Below are 23,476 nucleotides of genomic sequence, written 5' to 3' on the forward strand. Positions count from 1 at the left end.
TCAGTTTTGAAAATAAATGTAAATTAAAAATGATACAAGCTGCGTATTTATTCAAGACAAAAGCAAAAACCTTAATATTTAGAAAAAATATCAATATTAACGATAATTAATTTTAAAATTTACATCCTTGTGTATTTTTACACGACGGCTTTTGTGATCCAATCTCGTGCATTGATTTCGATCTAAATTTACACGCCTCAAAAATTACATCCTCGAAAAAAATACACCGTGATAGAATTTTACATCAAAATCGATGTTCCGTTTTCGTGCATCGTTTTCGATCTAAATTTACACGATTTTTTCTTGCTGTGTTCAACCCAATTTTGGATGAAATTTTTCAAAGTTTGAATATCATTTATTAAGAGTGTACGATACACACAAAAATCAAAACAACTTTCACTTACCATTTTGTTTGCTGTCAAAAGTTCCGGAGCACTACAACAGCAATCTGCTGATGAGCTTTAGCGATATTCACGCACACTTTTACACTTCCAAAAGCTCAACTTAACACGCCAGCCAGTAAGCTTTGGCTTTCACTGTCAGTTTTTCGTTTCGCTGAGGTGTCAAAACTAAGCTTTTCACATAACTTCCGCCATACCAAAGAATCGCTGACTTTTTCACGATGTCTTCAACTTTTTTTTTCTAGATACGCAGATTCGTCACGGTTCTTCGCTGGCAATTTTCTAAACAAAAACAAATTCTAAATAAATATTCAAGAAAATCACAAATTGATGCACTACACTAATTTATATAACAAATTGCGACGCTTCATTTGCTCGAAACCACACATCCACCGTTCGTTTTTCATTTAATTTGGCCCGGGGAGCGAAGCTACGGTTTTCTGATTTGATTTATTCTTCCACTGTTTTTTTTTCAATTTCCCTCAGCTGATTGCAATTAGTTTTTACATGCGGCGTGATATACAAACTATGCTATTGCCTACGGTGGTAATGATCTAATTTCATTTCGATTCGTAAATTTTTCTGCCTATCTTATCGAATATCCTCACTATACTATACTATTCGCTTCAAATCAACGATCTCACTTAACGCTAACAATAAACTAAAATTTTAAGTGCCAAGCTGAAAGGACTTCTGGATAAAAAAAACGCTCTACCAAATCTTTGCAAGAATCCGGAAGAGTTGGCAAAGCTGTCGAGTGTGGGATTACAGCGAAAAATGGAAGTTTCATCTGTCAGACTGAAATCCGCCACCAGGGTTCGACTTGGAAAAGGCTTTTCTCCCAACAAGTGATGCTAGTTTTATTTTTTTTAGTTTCTCAATCTAGTGCTACGCTTTGGGGCCCAACCTGTTTTCAAGGTCATTTCCTGTCCAGCTCAATCGTATCAGGTTACCTAAATTAAATTTTAATTTCTACTAACCTTAAAATCTAATTTAATATAAATTAACTCACTCGAAAATCCGTTTAATGTACTTTTTCAGTTCGGTATGCCTTTCACCAAAATAATGCTATTCGTACGATAAATATCGTTTCAAATGGATGCGGAACTGCTTACTTTAGGGCCTGCCGACATTCGATAACACGAAACCATGAGGCAATTTCGCTCTTCTCTTGCGTTTCCTCAATCCGTCGATGTAACTACACGCGAAGAGCTCTTCTCATAATCCCAAGCGAATTCAAGATGGCGGCTGCCTGGGCTCGCTGTGCCTGATATAAGTGCTCAATCGATTTTTCCTGAGCGTTTAAAATAATCTGCAGAAAATCACACGGGATAAATACGCGTACTAGGTGTTATTTACTAAAATGTCTACGTTTCGGCAAGAAAATAGACGTCACTTCCAGGTGTAAAAATCGAACAATTCTAATCGAATGGAAAATCTAAGATGGACGCTCTGCTACGCAATTACAATTTGAATTGCTGCTGGCAGAGAAAAATCTATGTACTGGCAGGGACGAAATAGAGAGCCGTAAGAAAACACGACATAACTCACCAAGCGCTAAATTCTTTCTGAATGATCGTCGAGGAGGCGACAGCAAATTCGGCTACCTCCGCGCGAACGGCATGTTCGAAAAAGCTTTTATTTGACATTTGAGAGTGTACACACACAGTTGTGTTTCCTGAAGTTTACCTAAATTTAAACCAGTGTTGATCAGATCTAGCAAAAGGTGCCAGCTGTACTGATTTTACGGGATTTGTACTGTTTCTTTTGGCGAGCGTATCATACTTTATTTTTTTATTGCTTGAATTGTACTCATTTTTGAAAAATGTTGTGTTAAATATATTGAATTGTATTGATTTTTCAAAATCATCATACTTATCTTATGGTTTTGTAGTTAAATCTAGAGTTCATTCAAAAATGCATCAAAACAGTTTATAATTTCCTGTTAAACAGAGAAATTGCTCTTAATAGTCTCCACCCCAATTTCACTAATATAAGCTATCATTCTTATGAAAAAAAAACATGTGCAAAATTTCAAGCATACTTTATTCTTTTTAGCAGGCTTAAGCCCAAACGATAATTATTGCTGATCCACTCTTTTTTTCTATTTCTGCGCAGGGATGCCAGGTGTTGAGGATAAAAAATCTGGGCATTTTTGAAAAAAAGTCTGGGCATGTCTGTGCAAAAGGAAGATCACAAATTTGGTACTAATAAAACAAGAAATTTGACGATGCGTTGAGCGGGGGGGGGGGGGGGGATGGTTGTGTTCGTTTGGATTATTTTCGAGTGGAGAACTATATAACAAACAGTGTTTCCTACCTCGTACCATGCCCATCTTATTTAAAAAAAAAAAAGTTTTATGAATGATTTGTCAAATACCAATGAAAACAAGCGAGATTTCAGTCTTATCAGGCACTTACTTACTCAAATCCGCTACATGAATATTCATTTCATCACTCAATTTTGAAAGTCTGTAAAATCTGGGCACTCTCAGCAAAAATCTGGGCAAAATCTGTGTCTGACCAATATCTGGACAAAGGGTAAAAAGTCTTGGTTTTACAGACAAATCTGGGCACCTGGCAACCCAGTTTCTGTGATAGCTGATTTGGGCTCCCGTAGGGTACCACTGTAAAAAAAAATTACAGTATTCAAGAAAAAAATGAGCATTGTTCTACATAAGGATTATTTACGATCGACTGAAATTAAATCGGATGAACAAGCGGAAAACATTGAAAGATGATTTAATAAAAAGTTGTCAAACAAACATGTATACCAAATATTATTATCGGATTATCTATTGTTTACAAAACAAAAAATTGTGTTTGCCTTGAACTTGGTCAATCAGCGGTCAAAATCACGGAAAAATGAATAATAAAAAAACCTGTTTGCGATGGGGTCAACCAGCGGACAAATTCACGAAAAAAAAAATGAAAACCTGTAGTTGTTTAAATAAGTTTAGAGTTCGACGACACGGTAGCGATCATTCATTGAATGTTGGATTTCGTGCTATGTTTTGCAGTCGGAGTTATCCGTATAAAGTTTAACTGAAAAGCGCGGTTAGCGTGTAGAAAACCGTCAGATTTTATACTGATTTGACAGATCGCACAAATTTCGCAGTTATGAGTGCGCAGTCCAATTTTTTGCGATGCGAATGGTATTATTTCCTATAATAGACTATTCACCGTACACAACTCCTTTTTTTAACTTCTCATATACGATTTGTTACATTTTAACGACAACATAATTGAATTCGACCAGCATATAAAGTATCAAAGACTCATTTATGGCATCAAAAATCTTCGTCATGCCAAATTAGTTAATTCTCAGGCTATGGAAAAATGTGTTTTCAATAATGTAGATTGTTTTTTGTTTTGTCTGGGATTTTAACGCTCGTAATTAATTCAATCTCAATGAATACTAAGAATAATAATATTTCATTCCGATGACTTCATGTTTTGTCCTCTCTTGCAAAATAATGATTTGAAGATTGATTCAAGAATTTACTTCTTAACTTTTCAATGAAATTAGTGAGTAAGAGTGAATTTTTTAACTGTGTTTACTGCTCCGGCTAGCCTACCGCACGGAAGGCTACCGTCGCGCGATTAGAAATTTTCCCAGTAACCGCAATATCTTCAGTACAGTGCAAAACAGATTTGTAATTTTTTTTTATGTCTTACCACTTGGCTATGTGTCAAAAGTTAAGCCAAAATTGTATAGTTTTAATATTTACTTCACGGGAACACAAACGATTTCTGGCGAAAACAACAAAAGCAACAAAAAAAAATACCATCTCCACCCGCAGCTGGGGCTGAGTAAATGATTTTGTACAAGCAGCACCATACACCATGCCACAGAGGGAAGTTTGTACAAAATATTTCGATCCCGACCGATTTTATTCAAACCGTTAATAACGAACGCTCCCGAAAACCAAAATTACCGACTACCGAGTATAACACGAATCGGAGCGTGCTCTCTCATGAACAAGTGTTGCCAATCTTGTTAATTTATCGTTCATTCAGAGATATTTATTCTTACTTTGTTCCCTATACCCCCTTCAAAGATTTTTATAAACTTTCGTGGATTTCTCGGTGGAAACTTTACTTTTTCTTTAAACTTTACTTTTGTTCACAGATATTAAAATAATTGTTGTAAAGTATCGTCCATTGTTTTTTTTTCTTTGGAATTTGCTGATACACAGGTGAAAATACTGATGGAACAGCCTTGCGAGTATATTTCGCCAAGATATTAATGTACCCGCCAGGCTGTCCATTTGGTGATTCTTTTGTAAGTTGATTTTTTTTGATTTCCTCTATCTGCGCTACATTATTGACTTTACTGGCTCCGTATATATACGAACAGAGAAGTTCATCATGAAAGCAACAAAAAATTGGTATTTTGATTAAATTTCATCATTCAAATGCGAACTCACAAATCCATTAGAATATCGGAACACAGTCATTGAACAGAGCTAATCAAAAGGTTGAAGAAACTTTTTCGAACTCCCATCCGCGAAATGTTTTGTTTATTTTCACGGTCGCAGAAAAAAACACAGTAAAAAAAGTTCTACAGCAGGCCGATCCAGAAGATTCAGACAGAATTTTGGCATTGGTTTTAAAGCGCCGTGTTGTGTCGAAGCGATTGAGGTTGGTTTTTTTTTTGCAGGGGAGAAAAATATTAATTTGAATCGATAAGTTCCTAGCAGTGCGATTCTGGTAATTGGCGTACAGTGGTTTGCCTTTAGAACCGGAAGTGGAAGCAGCGCCAAAGAGAAACAAAACGAATCTTCCATTAGAAAGAAAATGACTTCTAGTGCCCCTGAGCAAGTGATTGATTTGGTGGGCGAAGAAAATCAGGACGACGATGTTATCGTCATAGAGGACAGCCCCAAGAACAGTTTTTCCGAGGACAGCGCCTCGATGGAAGTGATCAATCCGGAGGACGGTTCTTCGCCCGAAGTCCAGGAGATGGACCAAAAACCATTCCCTGGGGACGATATAATTCCGGTCGATATGGACATCGAGGCCACCAATCCCATCAGCAACCAAACGTAAGTCATGTTTATTTTCAAGTTTAAGAAACTAGAAACTTCTTTGGCAAGTTTCAAGTCGTTAGAATCATCCTTGAGAAGTGGATCAATGGAAAGTCTATTTCTAAATTTCCATTACTTAATTATGCCTATGCTTATAAGGCATGTATGTTTGAACATAACCACTCATATTGGAGCAGGAAGTAAAATGCTGGTCGAAATTCCTCAATACAATACAATATTGGGGAACAGCGTAAATTCCAATCCCAACTGGGCTATCAGATTGCTTCCGATCGCTTCGTCTATTCTGCCTTCATAGGCGCACCTTTAATCGTTTTATTTATAGTTCATGCTCGTTCACGTGCTAACAACATCTCAATCGTTGACGTGATATCAGCCAGCCCGAACAGTTGTATCAATAGTTTTATTGATTGCAGATTCGCTTGCAAGTTAGCGGATGGGTAGCTCCAGAAATAAGCATTGTTTAGAGATCGTTTTATGTTTATGGCAAAAAAAATGCGGCCCTCGGAACAGAATGTGCGTTTGCTGCCGATAGTTGAATCGGGAATGTCACGATTTTAATTATGCTAAAATTTGATAGGAGTTAATAATGTTTTCTCTTGATAACAAAGCATAACTCAAATGTAAGGAATGTTATAGTTAAACATTACTAAACAAGGTTTTTAAAGTTATAATGCAAATAACATTCAGAATGAAGTTTACAGCAACAGTTAAACAACATGCTAAAATACGGTATTTACCTTGTCCCTTACCTTAAAAGATGTTGCTCTGCCTCATCTGAAAATAAAATTCCGGAAGACATAAGGATGATGGAACAATGAGAAATTGTCGACTTATGTTGAACATTTAGAGCAATTTTCGCTTTAGGGAACTTCGAAAATTACAAAGAGATGATCTGGTTTTCAGTCGATGAAGTTGTTACGTAATAACGATCGAATTTATGCGAGGCTCAACATATTTATTTGAATTTTTACCTCCTGAAGGTATTTTTCCAAGTTATGCCGAACGGCTTTATGCCAAATGACATTATGCTAAACGGCATGCAATTGTCAGATGTATGACAAATTAAAATCTAGCTATAGGCAAATGTACTCAAACAAATGTGACCAGGTTTTCTCTGTCAAAGGACAACAACAAATTTCTCAATTTTACGTTAGAGTTTAAGTTGAGTTTCTGCAATAACAACAAGGATTGTTTCGACGAAATGAGTGAAACGATTATTTTTTACAATTCACTTTATTTTTAGTTTTCAATTCAAAGTTCATGAATTTCCTGCTTCCAATGCTATCATTTATCTTCAAATGATAGATTACATTTTCCCTTTCTGATTATACCAATGTCAATGGCTACATTTGAATATGTGTAATTTTGTTAAAGAGTAGAGTAGGTTATAATAAAAAAAACTGATTTCAATTGAAACAACAAAACGGGTCACAACGAGGGCATAAATGGCATTGGTATTATTGAACGTTCGTTGTGTGCACTATTCATTGACAAAATCGTCTAAATGTGAATAGGAACATGTAACAACAGCTGGGATCGGTCGTCGAACACAGCCGAACACATCTCACATTGATAAAGGATAGATTCCGACTCGTGCTCCGGTTGCGGCGATGACGATGCCAAGGGGTCCTGGCCGACTGGGACAGGATCCAAACTGACAGGTTCCATTTTTGGTGCCGCATTACTGCTATTAGCATCAGATGAGAAATCGTTCAGCAACATAGCCGAAATCTTTTCCGGGCTATCTTTTTCTTGTTTGATAATAATCGGTGCAGAAGTTGGTTCCACTGTGTAAGCCTCCCGTAGGAAATTGATCTCCCGTTCCAGTTGCCCACGAGTGAGACGTTGATTTCGTAATGCGCTAGTTAGCGATAGTTGAGCGTCTTCTTTTTTGATCGTCTTAAGTTGTTGTTTTCTGGGTTGCTTATGAGTTTTTCTAATGCTTTCTCCATCAAGGGGTGCTGCTGTAAACCTATCGATTTCGGTGCCGTCCGGATCAAGGTGGTGACTAACTTTTGGGGTGGCCATAATGACAGCCGGAGGCACCGTCTGGTGAGAACTTTTAATTGGAGAGCGTAAAATTTCCTCCAAGTCATTTACAATGTCCTTATTATATTTGTCCATGTATTTATCTTTACGTGAAATTTCCATCAGTAAGTTTTGGTTGACTAAATCTTCGTAGCCGGGAACCTGCTGTTGATTCCGTCGATTAACACTGCTCGAAAGGGCATCCAAGGCTTCTTGATCGCTGGATTCCGAATGGTCGTCTACGAAATCCTCTTCTTGCCCGTCGGCGAGCAGAGGAAAACTTTCAGACGAAATCTTGTCCGAAGGAATTTCCCGATAGGTTGCAATAGCTTTGGATTGCTTGAATTGCAGTGGTACATAACTAGTTGAAGGCTCCGAAAGACGTTTCGTGTCTTTGGTTATAACCGTTTTTGTTTTGCGTTTACCATCCGTGGTAGCGATTTTGGTTTTCTGAGTATGAATCATTCTAGGACGCGAGCCAGACGATTGATAACTTTGTTCAGTTTTGATCGCGTTTCCTGAATGACCTTGTAGAGATTCAGTTTTGATGGTTTTATATTTTTTCTCGCCGCTCGTACTTGGGCTATTTATCAGAACGACATTGCTCAACAGATTGATTCCATTATCGTCGATTGTAGCTGTTTTGGACCGTTCCGAAGACGTGGATGCTAACAGATCGTACGAGTTTATATAATGCGGTGACGCGATCAATTTTTTGTTCGAACTACCTGAACTATATTCTAGAAGAATTTCGGCAGGGTTCTTTAACAAATCTTCATCCTGTTCCACTTTCAGAGCAGCCGCCGAAAATCCAGTCGATTTTTTCTTATTCCCTCGTTTGCCGTTTTCCATTTTGTCTATTTCTTCCGGGCTCAGTTTTCGCCGCCTCTTGTATTTTCTTGGATAGGTGGGTGGTTGCCGCTTCATTGCCGTGTTGTTGTCGCTGTGCTGTATCAAATGCTGAATAAGCTCCGAAGATGTTTCGAACATTTGTGAACACACGGTACAAAAGTATGGCTGCATAGCCGAACCCTTTCTGGGATCGGGAGCAGAATGGTGCGACCGGATGTGCTCTCGTAACACCACTCGCTGATTGAAAGCCCGCGGACACACGGAACATCCGTAAGGTTTCTCCCCGGTGTGAACTCGTTCGTGCTTGCGCAGGGTACCCCCATCAGCAAATGCTTTCCAGCAGAATCTAGCGGACGGAAGAAAATCAGAATAAAAAAAATGCTGTTAACAGTACAAAATGTACTCACCTGCATCCGTAGGGCCGTTCCCCGGAATGGATTCTGAGGTGAATCTGTTGGGACGAGCGGGATCCGAAAGTTTTTCCGCACTCGTGGCAAGGGAACTGCCGCGTTTTGGTGTGCGAATGTCGATGGTTCATCAAGCTGCGCCCATCTGGAAACTCTTCGGCGCACACCTCGCAGCGAACCGATTTGTTCCGATGGGAAACCATATGCCGCTTGAGGCGGGCTTTGTTGGTGAAACCTTTGCCACATTTGGAGCAACAGTGCGATCCATAGCTACTGCCACGATCTCTTGAGTGATCCCAGGTGTGTTTGAGCAGAGCAGTGTGCGTTTTACATAGTTTACCACAAATTACACATGAATTTTCTGTCAATTCGTCGCTGTGATCCTTTTGAATATGTTGCTTTATGGATTTCTCTTCACCAAATGATTCATCACACAGTTGACACTGGAACGCGTCACCCCTAGCATGTATCTCAGCATGTGCTAGCAGATCTAGAGGCTCTGCAAACTGTTCACCACATACGTTACAAGACAACGGTTTCGATGGTGTTAACGATTTGTCTGGATCTTGTTCATCGTCCTCATTTTCATCTTCTTCATCTTCCTCACAAACTTCTTCGTTTTCATCGTTCAACTGTTGCTGATGCTGTTGGCGTTGCCTCACAATTTGACTAATAGGTTCATCCCCAATACCATGAACCTGTTTGATGTGACGTTTGAGTAGATCCTGTCGGGCGCAAAGCAACCCGCAACTGTCGCAATAGAAAGCTGGCTCACTTTCTTCTCTATGTTGATCAGTGTTCATTTCTGCGAAACTACCCTCGTCGTTTTCGTGCGACGGTGGAGCAGCTGCAAGCAAATTGGCAGCATGTCTTTGACGAATGTGATCCTGCAACAGAGACCTATCCCAGAAACGTTCACCACATGTTTCGCATTCAAACGAACAATCACCGCCATGGATTCGGTAGTGCGAAGCGAGAGCCTTTTCGCGGGCAAACGAAATGCCACACTTTTGGCATACAAATGGCTTTCGTTCGTCTGTAACTGGAAATCGTGGCGGCAAATTGACAAACGGTTCCACCGAAGGGTTAAATTTGCTTTCCGCTGGTTTCTGGATGGCTGTTTGCCGAGATCGATTAGTCGTATTCGAGGAAGACTTTTTAGTGTACCTTGTATTAGTGTTGACAACTTTTGCAACTTTAGGTTTTTTAATAGGTTTTTGCATCGAAGGTTTATGAGCTACCGGAATGAACAAATCCGGTTCCTCTTCTTCGTCGGATAGGGGGTGCGAATTGTTTGATGTCGTTATATGGCTAGGCAATTCGTAATCATCTGGATAGAGAAAAAATTACAATAAAAAAATTGATTTACCTATCTCAAATTGAGAATAAAACTTACACTCGTCTTCAGGTCCGCTTCGTAACAAATCGTCCTGATCATCAGCATAGGCATGTAGCTTCAAGTGGTTCAATAGATCACACCTTCGTAAATATCGAGCACCGCACAGATTACAGGTATGTTGCCGATCATTTGAATGTGCTATCAAATGGTTCATCAAATTTGCTTTCTTTCGAAATCTTCTGCTGCAAAAGTCACATGGATAAGGCCGCGAAGTGGTATACTCATCCTGGTCTGTGGGCAAAGGAACTAGAAGCTCATCTTCGCCACCCCCAATCACAGTAGTTGCTCCTAGCTGATCGACAGTAACTTGTACACACTCTTGGCCATCCGTTTGTACCCAATCGTCGGTTATAATTTCTTCGGTCACCTCACACTCCATGAAATCTTGGTTTTGGTCTTGAGGTTGTAGCAGTTCTCCCTGAAGCACCGGTTGTTGATGATGGTCGATGATATCCCCTGTTGTTTGAACATGAACTACTTCTCCCTGGATGAGTGACCCATCTTCGGCGGCCATATAAATTAGATTTTCCGGTGGAATCGTATCGATTGGACCTATTTGATTTTCGTTCACTAGATACTCTTGACCATCGTGTGTTTGGAGTATTATATGATCTGCTGATGCGTTTGGTGGCGGGGAGGAAGCCATTCCTGCAGCAGTTGGGTTTTCCAAATCGCTAGTCAAAGGTTGCACAATTTGTGTTGCACCTTGATTCGAAATGTTGATAATTTTCATTTTCGTGTTTGGCTGTGATGGGTCCCATATTGTGTACGTAGTTTGATTCATTGTTGCTGTATCTGTAATATAACTAAAGTCAAATTTAAACGAAAATAAAGAAAAAGAAAGTTAGTGATGGCACTTTTCGCCAGTAATGGTACACTGAAAGAAAAATCATGGTATTCCAAAATGAATAAAAATGTTTAATTTTACCATACGTTAATATTGTCGAGATAAATAAAGTTTTAGTTATTTTGACGACTTTTTGGTTGATTTTACCATGCGGGGCAGAAAAAAATATGGTAAACCTTAATGAAAAAAGAGGTTTAACTTTACCATGCGCAAAATTTGTTGATAAATATGAAGTTTCGGTTATTTTGACGATCTTTTGGTTAATGTTACCATGCGGGTCAAAAGAAAATATGGTAAACCTACATAAAAAGAGGCTTAATTTTACCATGCGGAACGTTTTGTGCATTCGAATATAAAATTTTGGTTATCGTCACAATACTGTGGTACATTTTACCATGGTTGCCGTTAGCCAAAGTACTTTCAATTAGTTGTGTCATCTTGCACTTTGTTGACTCCTTGCCATTGAAATGGCTTTGGATTTTAATTTTTTGTTGAAACATTGGAAACAATATTGATTTAGTGCTATGTGCCGCGATCTTAAAGGTAAAGTGTTTTGGTGTGAGATATGTCACAAAAGATACATTGTTTTATTTATCCGCAGAAGGCCATTACAATCTGGAGTGCAAGCAGAGTCATCAACGGCCGAAAATTTCAACAGTTTATAAAATGTTCAAGAGTAAGTAAATTTTATTAGTATTTCTGCACAATATTTTTTTTTTTTTACATTTTTAGATGATGATTCGAGAAGACCAAAATAAAATCTTAGGAAAACCGCGGAACACCGGAAACAAAATGTAGAAGGAACCTTCATCACGTTTGGTTTTGGCATATAGTTCCTGATACAGTGTTAATGACAAAAATGATGACAAAAATATTTTATGTGAAAAAAATAACAGTGTGATGAATAAATAAACCAGCATTTTAAAAATTTAAATTATTTCATTGAATGCATGGATAAATTACCATAGTTTTGTCTTAAATACCATGGCATAGTAAAATTGACCGTCATTCCACCATAACGCACCATAACACGTTCACATAGTAATTTTAACTAATCTGTTGTTCAAGATAACCAAAAACGTACTCGAAAAAAAACCATCTGTTTTTATTTTTAAATTTACCCTCGGATATGGTAACGGTTACCATGATTTTTTTTTCGGTGTAGAGTTCTATTCCGATAACTTGTATGCTTTGATAGCCAAAAATCTATATCATTTGGAACACCCAGAAAAACCAGGATTTGGGATTTATGCTTGATTTTTTTTTAATTTTGATCTAAACTGAGGTTAGCTATTTCAAAACAAAGCCTATCAGCTAAGTTGTTAGTAAACAAATTCAACCACCCAAGAGTGGGTGGTTTTATGCGAATTCAGCATACCTTATTCGAATGTGCAAATCACGATCACGGTCCCATTTACCGTACCCAAGGATTATAATCTGTCGACCAAGTAACAAAAATCGGCTTTATCGTCGGAGGGCTGCAAATAAAAATTTATTTTGGTTTTCAGATCGATTCTACGGAAGCTTCTTTTTCTTTACCTTTAACAAATTTTGCTCAACAGCCGAAGGATTGATGATTTTTTTTTCTCTCGCGCACACACATCCACATTACATCACCACGTTTTTTCGGGGCGGAATTCGAGGGCCTTAATCGGGGTCCTTTTGCACAGCTCCAGTCGGAACTTTATTGCTAATCACTCACAACTGGGGTTAACTTTTCTTGGCAACAAATTCTAGGTTGGGAACTTATTGTATTTAACGTGAACATAACCATGAAAAATTTTCTGCTGCGCAAGTGACAATCCTACCAAGATAACCTTCGAATGAGACGAAGCAACATAATCATCATCATCATCAGCCGTCGTCAGTTTTGCGAGAGAGAGCGATTGGAATGCACGCACACACTCTCAGGCAAAGGTGAATATGGGGATAGGGTGACCGTCATTACGTAAATTTTTTCTTTCATTTAATAATTCTGTAAAAAGGGTCGCTTTTTCGTTTGAAGAAAAAAAAAAACAACAACAGTGGATTTAGAGTCCATCAGAATCAAATAATTTTATTTCTTAGTTTTTCATTAGAGAGAAACTAGGTATGTGAGCGCGGCCCATTAGAGCTACATATTGAAATTGCATTTTAAGCCATATATGGAATAGTGTTAGAATATTTTACTCCACGGATAAGCAAACTGCGGACCACTGCACTATGGGAGATCAGGCGGACAAAAATAGGATTAGCTGATTGTAATCAATGCTCGCGTGAGCTTTCATTATGTCGTATGAACAAAATGTAAACAAATTAACAGTTTTATGACGAAAAAAAAATTCAAAAACTGACATAAACTTCTTTCCATTTAGAATATTTGTAGCCTGGACAACATATTCTATATGTGAAATACAAATTTTAAAGTTGTTTTGATAACGTTTGCAACAGTTTTCTGTGAATTCTTAAGATGTTTCATACGACGTAATGAAAGCTCACGCGAGAATGTTTTAACTTATACTGCTTTTCTACTGAAGAAAAAAGTTTGCAACTGAGCCAGTGCAAAATAAACAAATACGGCAAAGAGAAGTAAAAAATTTTGGAACTGAAGAGTATTTCTAGAGTTTGTCTTGATTAGGTCGTATGAGCCACATGACTTGTTTCGAGAAAATCGCTGTTGAAGTTTTGTTACACATTTTTAATTCCAATATTTTGAACATTGTTCAGAATTATCTGAAAATTTTGTTTTCGATACTAAAACAGATGATAATTATGCTCGTGTATTGAATAGAGGCATACATTTAGTTGTTCAAGCAAACATGCACATACAACCTTTTGCATTGCACAATTGCAAATTAAAAAATGTCATCTCTAAACCTGTTTTCACTAGTCCTAAACTACACTATTTCAAGCTAACTTGTTTAGGGTGCCAAAGTGCTACAGCTGTGAAGGCTGCTTGCATCAGGAATATGCATTACTATCCGACTGGCCAACTAGTTTCTACCTGTGACTCCGATAACTGCGGTCCTATCTACTGCCACTGTAATGAGAAATTATAAAGTTGAAAAATTATCCAGCCATATAAATTACGCTTCTAGAACTCACCTAGCACCAGCAACAAAGAAACTTGTTTAACTAAGATAGAATAAACCACTTTAATAAACCATTTTCGTTTAAATTTATTAACTTTGTAACACTTGGGGACGCGATTTCAGCGAAAATGCAAAACGACGCAAAAACCTACTAGCCGAACAGTGTTATTTTGCGTCCTTTGGTTGCACGGCAATTCAGTGTAGCGCAAAACGTCGTTAAAACCAAAATGCACTCGAAAATTAGAGTCATTATACGTCTCAATTTCAAATCAAGTTATTCAAGTTATTTATTGATCAAATGAAACCGAATTTTTACTAAGCATAGAAAGCAAGTTTATAAATCGTTTGCAGCTAATAATTCAATTTTGTTTATATTGGTTCATACGACCAAATCAAAACAAACTCTAGATTTGATATTGATAAAATGAAGACAAAAAATGTCAAAAAAGTGCTTCGGCATTTTTTCTTGAAATAATATATTTAGCAATCTAAATGAAAAGAAGTCATTCGTGTTCTAAATCGTTGTAAACTTATAAACTTAGCTTTCACAAATATGATTTGATTGATTTAGATTTGAAAAAAAAGATAACGCATGAAAAACAGAAGAAAATCAAAAAAAATCGAAGTTTAAAAACTTTGTAGCGCAATATGTTTTTGTTTACATATTTCCCATAACAGTGGTTTATAGTGTTATAGAAAAATGTATTTTTGCGACGATTACGGCCCCCCTCTTACTAACCCAAAGTTTGGAAAAATACTCCCGGCACATGAAAACTTTATAAGTAAAATGCCTTAATAAAACCTTTTGTAAATAAAAAAAATGTATTTTTTCAAACTTAAAAATGTTTCTCACCACTGCATTGCCAGTTTTGCCACATTTTTTTCAGTGTGCCCTAAAATTGTCAAATATATTCACCATTCTCTCTCCGTTTTCTTCGACTGAGAGAGAGGAAAAGTGAGCGCTTTTCTTTTATTTGCTGATCATCTCGCTCGCAGTCTCGCAGTCTTTCAATATCATAGCGCTCGCTAGCTAGTTGCTAGGTTTAGTGCAACCACATAGTACGCCATATTCCTCGGATTTCGACGGAAAATCCATATTTTCGGTCGAGTTTCGAGGGTTCCTTGTTTCCATTTTTGATTTCTGAAGATAGTTTCCGGTTCGCGTTAGGTGCAGTAGCTGTTTCCGGTTTGAAAAGCTCGAAGCCAGACATCTTACAATGGAAATCGAAAACGTGAGGTAACTCGCTAAGTAGGGTGGTGTAAAAAGGCCACAGCCTATTTTTTTTTACTTCTGTTTTGGGGTCACTCGTGAAAGCTTGAAAAACCAGAAGTCGCATTCACACATCGAATAAATTCTTTTATTTTAAAAGAAGCAAAAAATAAATATTTCTTCTGAACTTGTTTTTTTCAGCCTCGCTGAGGAGAAAAAGAATGCAGGAAACGATCTGTACAAGATCAAACGGTACGATGCGGCCCTGGCCTTGTACACCGATGCCATTAATCTGTGTCCGGATACCCCGGCGTATTACGGAAACCGAGCGGCCACCTACATGATGCTGGGCGACTACAAAGCAGCCTTGAGGGATGCCAAACAGGCGGTTCAGATAGATGCCAAATTCGAGAAGGGGTACATGCGAATCGCCAAGTGCAGCTTACTGATGGGTAAGTACAAATTCAGGATAATATTCCGTACCAGCTATTGAACCGATTTATGAGATATACGCTCAGAAACTGATAACTTGAACTGAATATTTTGATGGTTTTTTTTTGCTTATTTTGTATCTACTTATGGTACCCTGCAAGCTAATGGGCTTAGCAAAAGCAAAATGTAATTGCGAAACATGACAATATGCACAGCTGTAATACGTGTTCAAAGCGATGTATGGTAGCAGCACCACATCTGTATTGGGGACAAATAAGAGGAATATTTACATAGGTCTAGAAATTGTTCTTTATTGTCGATATCAAGCTGACACCGAACGCGAAAAAAAAAATTGAAAATCGTGTAACTATAACCGACTCACTCATGGAACTTTCACCCTAATGAAGAAGGTTGGCAGGCAAGTGTGGCAAAAAAAGCAAAACTGCAGTCTCTTTGAAAACTTTGCAATTTCTCACAAACTCAATAAAAGAATATCATCAATGTAAAATAAGCATATTATAGAAAAACACATTTTTTGAACCATTGATAAGATATGTAAACATATCTTTTCGAAGCTTAAATTGCGTCGCTAAAATAACTATTCAACAGTTTGAATCTAATGGGTATAAACGAAGGTTTTCTACCATCGTCTAGCTGTGTAAGCTTTCTGGAGCTAAAAATAACTCAGTGGAGGCCGGTCTTGGTTTGCGGTCAAAAAATTTATGCTCGTGAAACAGGGAACAATCAAGAAGCGATGACTGTCGTCGTAGCGAATTGAATAAATTTAATTCTTGAGTGTGTTATATGTTTGATTGTGCCTAAAGCTGTTACCTGCCTTAAATCGGTATAATTAAAAAAAAACCTAAATGAAATCTCAGAATCTAGAAAATCTATATTTTTTTTGTCAATGTATGGTACCTATTGATCATTTGTTTTTGTTGGGGTTTGCAATTCTACAGCTCACTTGTCCCGATTAATGGTACATCCTTAGCTTTCATCTGGCCTGAATATCATTTATATTTTATTTATTTTGAAAGGGTTATAATCAACATTGTAATTCTTCTTGAAAAGAAAAAAATCAAATTGCGAACTTCATTCATTATTGTGTTGCTTATGTGCATTTAATTTACTTTATAATTGCTTCATTGTAAGCTGAATATCGGTTGCTAAGTTTTGAATTTCTGGCTTTATTTTATAACTTACGAATAAGTATTCTTTCCTGCTGACTAAAAAAGAAATCTGACATTAATCTCGTAACAGTTAGATCGTTAAGATGTCGCGTCGATTATCTCAAGGGTTACCTAATTTCGTGTTAAACAGTTCAACTGGCCAACATTTATACATGTTTCACGGTTCAAGGAACCCATAATTAAAAATTAAATATTGTTGTGAAGTCAGTTCAGTAAGAAAATACGAAGTGACGTGGTTTGGTATGAAAAATTGTTTTTCTTATCCGGACTAAGCGCGGTCTTCAGCTACACAAAGCTGTTTAGGCGCTTTCTCAAGGTTAATTTTCCGAATAATTTTTGAGTAAACTCAAGATTTATTCCTTCTAAACGTATGTATACTGATGCATATTAGAGCAGTAATTAAAGACCGGACATAGTATCCTGTTTGTTGATGTCTCTTGAAGCCAACCCGCCATTTTTCCAATTCACATGTGGAGTTGAAAGTTGGGTCTGTCCTATGACCCAGCCATAGATGGAAATGTGAAACGTACATTTAGCGAACTTTCAAACATTGAAAACATCTTGTCTCAATTAAAACATGATTTTATTTTTAGGTGATTTGATTGGAACTGATCAGGCAATCAAGAAATTCCTAGAACTAGACCCTTCCAGCCAGATGCTTAAGCAGGAAATCATTAGTCTGAATCAGCTGCGTGAACTGAACGAAAAAACAATCACCTGTTACGACAAACAGGATTACCGTACGTGTGTGTTTCACTGCGACAACGCCATCAAGATAGCACCCGCATGCGTTAACTACAAACTGCTGAAGGCCGAATGTCTCGCCTATCTGGGACGGTACGAAGAATCCGGAGAAATTGCCATTAGTATTATGCAATCCAATTCAACAAACGCAGATGCCATTTACGTTCGTGGGTTGACGTTATATTACAGCGATAATTTGGAAAAGGGCTTGCTGCACTTCGAAAGAGCCCTTCAACTGGACCCAGATCACAAGAAAGCTAAAGCGATGCGCATCAAGGCTAAACAACTGAAGGAGCGAAAGGAAAAGGGCAACGAGATGTTTAAGACCGGAAAATACAAGGAAGCACTGACTATCTATTCAGAAGCACTAGAACTAGACCCAATGAACAAAGATATTAACAGCAAACTCTACTACAATCGTGCATTGGTAAATGCTAAATTAGGAAATCTGCGAGATGCAATCTCAGATTGCACGAGTGCGATAAACCTAAATGAGAAATACATGAAACCATTACTTCAGAGAGCTAAATGCTACTACAGCTTAGAAAACTTCGAAGAATGTGTTAAAGATTACGAGAAGGCTCTGACTATGGAAAAAACTATGGAAATAAAAAATTTACTCAAAGACGCCAAGCTGCAGTTGAAAAAGTCGAAACGGAAGGATTACTACAAGATTTTGGGCATCTCGAAACAAGCTTCAGAAGACGAAATCAAGAAAGCTTACCGCAAACGAGCTTTGGTACATCACCCAGATCGTCATGCTAACTCTTCAGACGAAGAAAAGAAAGAACAGGAGCGCAAATTCAAAGAACTCGGAGAGGCCTACGCGATTTTGTCTGATCCGATGAAAAAGTCACGCTATGATAACGGTTACGATATTGAGGATCTCGATCATTCAGGTTTGTCATAACAATACAATTTCAGTTTCGAGCATGTTTGTTAATTAAATTTTTATTTCAGCTGACATCGATCCGCAGCAAATGTTCCGACAGTTCTTCCAGTTCCCTGGACAGGGATCGTCATTCGGCGGATTCGGAGGCGGTGGCAGCAACTTTACATTCCAGTTCGGCTAAACGCCCGGAGTCCATTGCATGGAGTAACATCATCATTTTTTAGTACAGCAGAAACCATAGTCGATTGTATAAAGATTTATTTTTAGTAACTACGAGTTCTGATGATTATGACGAGACGAGGTGCGAGCTGGCAAATTTTGTAGCGCAACCCTGTTTTCAGATTGGTGCAGGGGAACATGTTTGTTTGAAGCGAGTGGAAGGTAGAGGCACGTTTGTATTTTTTTATTTAATCAAACTGTTTTCTAACCACCAGCTGATGAAATGTAGTGTTGTTCAATAAATTAACTTTAAAATCAACTCAAATGGAAAGAAACTGTATGAGATAACATATAAAACGTTGAACGTAGATATGTCCTCTAACTTACATTTGGCATTGCTGCTCCTAAAAAGTTTTTCATAAATAAAGAAACATAAAATATAAAGTAAAAATGAATGTAGAAAAATCATATTTTATTCAAAAAATGAAACTTAAACAAATGTGCATCTCTTGTCATTACTTAAATGAAACATCTCAAAAATAAAGTATGATAATAACTGCAACATAGAAATAGACTCTGGTGTAATTAAAAAAAATTATATCACAAATCTACTTGGGGTTGTAGTAAATGCTATCTGTGGGATTCTTAGAAATTGTGTTTGAAAAAAATTAAACACCAGTTGTACTGCAAAGTTTATTGCACTTTTATTGTTTACTCGTTCAAATATGAATTATAAATTACTTACGGTGATTTCTGTACTTTCTATCATTTTTGGTAGCATAGTGTCTGCCTGTTTTCGATTTATTGTGGATGAATGTTTTGAAGAAAACGTTTTGGTGCTTTATCGTGTCCGTTCAATGTTGTTGCAACTAGACCTGCGTCGGAAATCTAAAATTTTCTATTGATCTATTTCTTAAAGGATTCAATGACGTTGATAGCGGATTTTAGTGTGATTTTCGTTATAGGTATTTTATATTTTTAAGTGTATTGAATTCCATCCAATGGTTTTTTCCCATGAAATTATGAGGAATAACAAATATAACGCTTAGAAAATATATATTTTGAGAGAAATGCTAACATTTTTATTTTTTTTTCTTACTGGGTATTATTTAAAATTTCAAATACGGTGATCTAAGTGTTGATCAGTATAACTTGGTTCTTTAAATATTGATGTTTGTATATATATATAAGAAATCCATGATTTCGTTCATGTTTATGTATTTGGTTTATGAATCGCAGATACAATAACGACGCTTGAAGCAGTTGTCCTAATACTGTAATAGCAAAGTGTGTGCCTTGCTTCTCTAAAATAGAGAATTATCTACTACACTTGTCATTTAAAGTTTTTCACAATACTGTTTTGTTCCGTTTTTATCCATTCGCTAGAAGTTGATTCTCTAATAAGAATTTTTTGCTCTTGATGTCTTATAACTTTTTCTTTTGAGAGATTTATCTAATACCTACACCAAGGGTTTTCTATTCTAATCCTATCGACATGAGAGTGATCACTACTGATTGCGTTCAGCAAATTTTATGCACGAGTTTAATTTTTTCTATAAAAATTGTTTCCATTTTCTAAAGCTCTCCATTAGGGTCAATGTGGTTTGGCAGCTATAACCATTCGTAACTGCAAGAACAGTGGAAATCCGGAGCATATGTTGACCATTTCCGGTTGAATTGGAAAATTCATTAAACTGTATACAATCGTTTACCTCAAAGATATACTTGCCTTGAGCGCTGAAAACAAAATCTCAGAGTTGAAGTTTTTACCGACAGTGTGTTCAGTGAAACTTACCTTCCGATGATTGCACTGATTATATCGACTATGGGATTTTTTCACAGCCTCGATTATTGCTTCGCGAACCACTTGAGCACTCATATGATCTTTCCAGGCGGCTGAGCAAAACGAAAATGTTTAAAAAATTAATTTTTTTTTTGGATATCCGTAAAATTCTATAAACTTCAGAAGTAAAACGTGGGGTACCCCTTTTATTTTAAAGTTTCTCTTACCCGGCATGCATTCGGTAAAAATGGTGAGACTCTTAAGCGGCCTTTTGTTATACTTGGGCGAGATTCCGTCGTAGTTGTAGTGTATCATTAGGGCATCCGTGAACAGACGCTGATATGTATCGCTCAGTGAGGTATCATGCGGTTTCAGCGATTTCAACAGCAGTATCTAGTAGAAAATTCGATTCAATGTAAATTGTCGTTCGTTAGTGGTAAACGAATGCTTACAAAGTTATCTCGGGTCACCGGGCAGGTACGGATACGTTGCTCTAAACGATCCAGTTCAGCGGTCGTCTCCAGAGGAAAATTTACTCCGTCAACAGTTTCAGCGATAGTTTCATCTTTGGCGCCATTTCTGGACAAGAGGGGCTCACTCAATGAACTCGCTGAAAATTGGTCATTATTTTGGATCGATCAATATTCCTACAAATGCTGCACGTTCGATTGCTCAAACACTTACCTTCAGTTTCAAACAAGACCGCAGCTTCATTTGAGACTGTACCATTTGTTTCAGTTCTTTGGGTAATCTTTTCGTTACTTTTCGAAGCAATTCGTTCCACACTGTACGTCTCTGATACGCTACAGGTGGCACCATCCGCCTTTTCGTTAATTATCACGGTTACATTTGCACCTTCGCTGCTACTGCTTGTGGCAAGAACATCTTTCTCAGTCGGCGTTTTGTCTTCCTTAACTTCATCATGGGTAACCTGAATATCAGGGGGCTCAGAATGCTTCCCATCGGAGTCGCTCGCCTCCTTCCTAGTATCTGTTTCTTCTTTGCCTTCAGCATTATCACCGTCACCATTGGAAACGATGGCCCTTGCACCTGCCAGCAGTTTTGATTTATACAACTTGTTGAACCTATAAATCTCGTTACTACGTAGGCATTTGGCTCTGAACAGCAAAAACTCGTCCAACTTGAACGCGCAATCCTCGCAGATGGGCGACGGGAAGTCAAAGTCCTTGGACAGCTGAAAGTGTGGAGCATGATTTATAGCACCTAGTAAGGTAGAGTTTCAGTAAAATCTCATTTGCATATAATTTTCCTGTGGTCTTCGTTCCCCATCCCCATTTCCGTTTCCCTTCCTCAATTTTGTTAAACGTTTTTACTCCCCAAAAAAAATCAACCTTCCAAATCGAGAGCTACACCTGAAGTACAACACGAACCCGTGTACAAGCGAACTTTACATTAATATGCATGTATGCGCGGCCGCGAACTTACCATAATTGCTGTGCACTCGAAGATTTTCTCCACCAATGTATCGGTCACGTCTTTGCTTTCGCACTGGAAAATTGATTGGACAATTTCAGCCTTTTCCGATAGGCACAGTCTGCATTTGCTTTCCAAATTTGCAATAAGATGTTTTCTGCAAGTACGGACGCATACAGAAAAGGGAGTTTCCCTCAATGTTCGCCAAACCAAAGCAAAACAGCAACAGTACAACAGAAAATCACAGCTTCTCATTCATAATTCAACGGAGCTTACCTGAACACATTTCGTATCTTGGCCATTGGTCATCAAAAATGTATGTTACTTATCGATAGGATTATAACGACGATATTCTGATAGAGATCGAAAGAAGTTTCGAAATAAAACGTTCAACAAAGTTCTGAACACTTAGAGACTAGATAATTTTCACAGCGATCAGTTCACGGGCATGCAGTAATTCTTTGGGAGAATGGGATTTTATCATTGCACTATCTAAGAATGACAACAAGCAAATGGTTAGCCAGAGTATTGGTAGGGTCTTGATATCCTTGCAAGCTGTTTGGGAGTGCATTCAGGCACTTGTTCGCGTGCGTCCTGCGCATGTCCTTCGAGGGGCTTTCTTACAATTTGGTCAAAAATGTTGTTGGCATATGCTATCGAAAGGTAAGGTGGTTTATTTCTACATTTCAATTCATCACTATTGTCCACTTAAGATTTATCTCGTTTGTGCTCATGGCCCTTAAAAAGACGTATTTGGTCCTTCGAACCGGATCCCGAATTTTGCATGAGAAAAGCTATTCGCGTTGCTGACTGTTGAGATTCGTCTCATCGAAGTAATCGATGAGATGAATAACAACACACGCATGTTGGTGTTATTATCAATAAACAAATATTGTAACTATGGTTCCCTATGAATCTCTAGGGAACTGATTAGTATAAATAGAAGTTAAGGTTTCAAATAAAGTCATTCCAGTTTTAACCTTCAAACAGTTAGTTTGTTCTCTCCTTTCCACTCCGAAAGTGCTCCCTGCTGATGGCTCTCAACAGGTTATGGGCCCAGCACTAGTGGAAAGGAGGAGAGAAGTGGAATCGGCAGCGGCAGGAGGGCGACCTGGGACCGTTTGTTAGTGAGTCGAGCCTGGAAACTGATTGGAAGTGCATCGAGCCTGGGACCGTTCGGAGGCGTCGAGCCGGGAATCCATTCGGAGGTTATAATGAATGGAATCCGATGGAAGGTGGTCGTGCCGGAAATCCGTTCGGAGGTGATCGAGCTGGGAATCCTTTCGGTGGCGTCGAGCTAGGAAAACCATTCGGTGGCTTCGAGCCGGGAATCCATGCGGTGGCATCGAGCCGGGAATCCATGCGGAGGTGTCGAACCGGGAATCCGTTCGGAGGTGTCGAGCAAGGGATCCAATTGGAAGGTTGTTTAACCTGGTATCCAATTGGAAGGCAGTCGAACCGGGAATCCGTGCGGAGGTGTCGAACCTGGAATCCGTTGGTGGTGGTCGAGCCGGGAATCCGTTGGAGGTGGTCGAGCCGGGAATCCGAAGAGGGTCGTCAGGCCGCTGGGAACGCGA

General features: G+C 38.2%; 4 protein-coding genes across 7 annotated transcripts in view; 1 reads left to right on the forward strand and 3 right to left on the reverse strand.

Annotated features, from left to right (window-relative positions):
• The window catches only part of LOC129749826 (serine-rich adhesin for platelets), a 31,830-nt gene extending 29,884 nt beyond the window's left edge, over positions 1-1,946 (reverse strand). The window contains exons 1-3 of one of the 2 annotated variants that reach the window (XM_055744918.1): positions 1,773-1,946; positions 1,414-1,713; positions 405-683 (exon numbers count right to left, since the gene is read on the reverse strand). In XM_055744918.1, the coding sequence (XP_055600893.1) occupies positions 405-407 (3 nt within the window). In that variant the 5' untranslated portion in view covers positions 408-683; positions 1,414-1,713; positions 1,773-1,946. Of the gene's footprint in view, positions 1-404; positions 684-1,413 lie in introns of both variants that reach the window. The other variant, XM_055744917.1, reaches the window with a different exon arrangement.
• Positions 1,947-4,995: 3,049 nt separating this feature from the next.
• LOC129749827 (dnaJ homolog subfamily C member 7) lies at positions 4,996-19,252 on the forward strand. 2 transcript variants are annotated; one of them, XM_055744919.1, is made up of 4 exons: positions 4,996-5,448; positions 15,467-15,717; positions 17,481-18,530; positions 18,592-19,252. In XM_055744919.1, exons 1-4 carry the CDS (start codon positions 5,201-5,203, stop codon positions 18,702-18,704), a joined length of 1,662 nt encoding a protein of 553 aa, XP_055600894.1. In that variant the 5' UTR covers positions 4,996-5,200; the 3' UTR covers positions 18,705-19,252. The 2 variants fall into 2 exon arrangements, with proteins under 2 accessions (XP_055600894.1, XP_055600895.1); XM_055744920.1 differs by lacking the exon at positions 4,996-5,448 and adding an exon at positions 15,056-15,292.
• On the reverse strand, positions 6,688-12,796 carry LOC129749825 (uncharacterized). 2 transcript variants are annotated; one of them, XM_055744916.1, is made up of 5 exons: positions 12,524-12,796; positions 12,363-12,462; positions 10,135-10,932; positions 8,739-10,068; positions 6,688-8,677 (listed from the first exon to the last, which is right to left on the reverse strand). In XM_055744916.1, exons 3-5 carry the CDS (start codon positions 10,919-10,921, stop codon positions 6,952-6,954), a joined length of 3,843 nt encoding a protein of 1,280 aa, XP_055600891.1. In that variant the 5' UTR covers positions 10,922-10,932; positions 12,363-12,462; positions 12,524-12,796; the 3' UTR covers positions 6,688-6,951. The 2 variants fall into 2 exon arrangements, with proteins under 2 accessions (XP_055600891.1, XP_055600890.1); XM_055744915.1 differs by having other exon boundaries at positions 10,135-10,943.
• Positions 18,888-22,423, reverse strand: LOC129749832 (uncharacterized). Its single transcript, XM_055744926.1, has 7 exons — positions 22,176-22,423; positions 21,912-22,056; positions 21,150-21,660; positions 20,918-21,075; positions 20,693-20,858; positions 20,478-20,578; positions 18,888-20,419 (listed from the first exon to the last, which is right to left on the reverse strand). Exons 1-7 carry the CDS (start codon positions 22,199-22,201, stop codon positions 20,396-20,398), a joined length of 1,131 nt encoding a protein of 376 aa, XP_055600901.1. The 5' UTR covers positions 22,202-22,423; the 3' UTR covers positions 18,888-20,395.
• Between the last annotated feature and the right edge of the window lie 1,053 nt (positions 22,424-23,476).

This window comes from Uranotaenia lowii, chromosome 2 (genome assembly GCF_029784155.1).
Source record: "Uranotaenia lowii strain MFRU-FL chromosome 2, ASM2978415v1, whole genome shotgun sequence".
NCBI classification, from domain to species: Eukaryota; Metazoa; Arthropoda; class Insecta; order Diptera; family Culicidae; genus Uranotaenia; species Uranotaenia lowii.

Coding starts and splice junctions, on each gene's coding strand:
- LOC129749825 (XM_055744916.1), bottom strand. CDS start 10,921: ATGAATCAAACTACGTACACAATATGGGACCCATCACAGCCAAACACG. Junction 10,069..10,134: donor AAGCGGACCTGAAGACGAGT/GTAAGTTTTATT, acceptor TTCTCTATCCAG/ATGATTACGAATTGCCTAGC. Junction 8,678..8,738: donor GAACGGCCCTACGGATGCAG/GTGAGTACATTT, acceptor TCCGTCCGCTAG/ATTCTGCTGGAAAGCATTTG.
- LOC129749832 (XM_055744926.1), bottom strand. CDS start 22,201: ATGGCCAAGATACGAAATGTGTTCAG. Junction 22,057..22,175: donor AAGATACGAAATGTGTTCAG/GTAAGCTCCGTT, acceptor CCGTACTTGCAG/AAAACATCTTATTGCAAATT. Junction 20,579..20,692: donor TTTTACCGAATGCATGCCGG/GTAAGAGAAACT, acceptor CGTTTTGCTCAG/CCGCCTGGAAAGATCATATG.
- LOC129749827 (XM_055744919.1), top strand. CDS start 5,201: ATGACTTCTAGTGCCCCTGAGCAAGTGATTGATTTGGTGGGCGAAGAA. Junction 5,449..15,466: donor AATCCCATCAGCAACCAAAC/GTAAGTCATGTT, acceptor TGTTTTTTTCAG/CCTCGCTGAGGAGAAAAAGA. Junction 15,718..17,480: donor CAAGTGCAGCTTACTGATGG/GTAAGTACAAAT, acceptor TTTTATTTTTAG/GTGATTTGATTGGAACTGAT.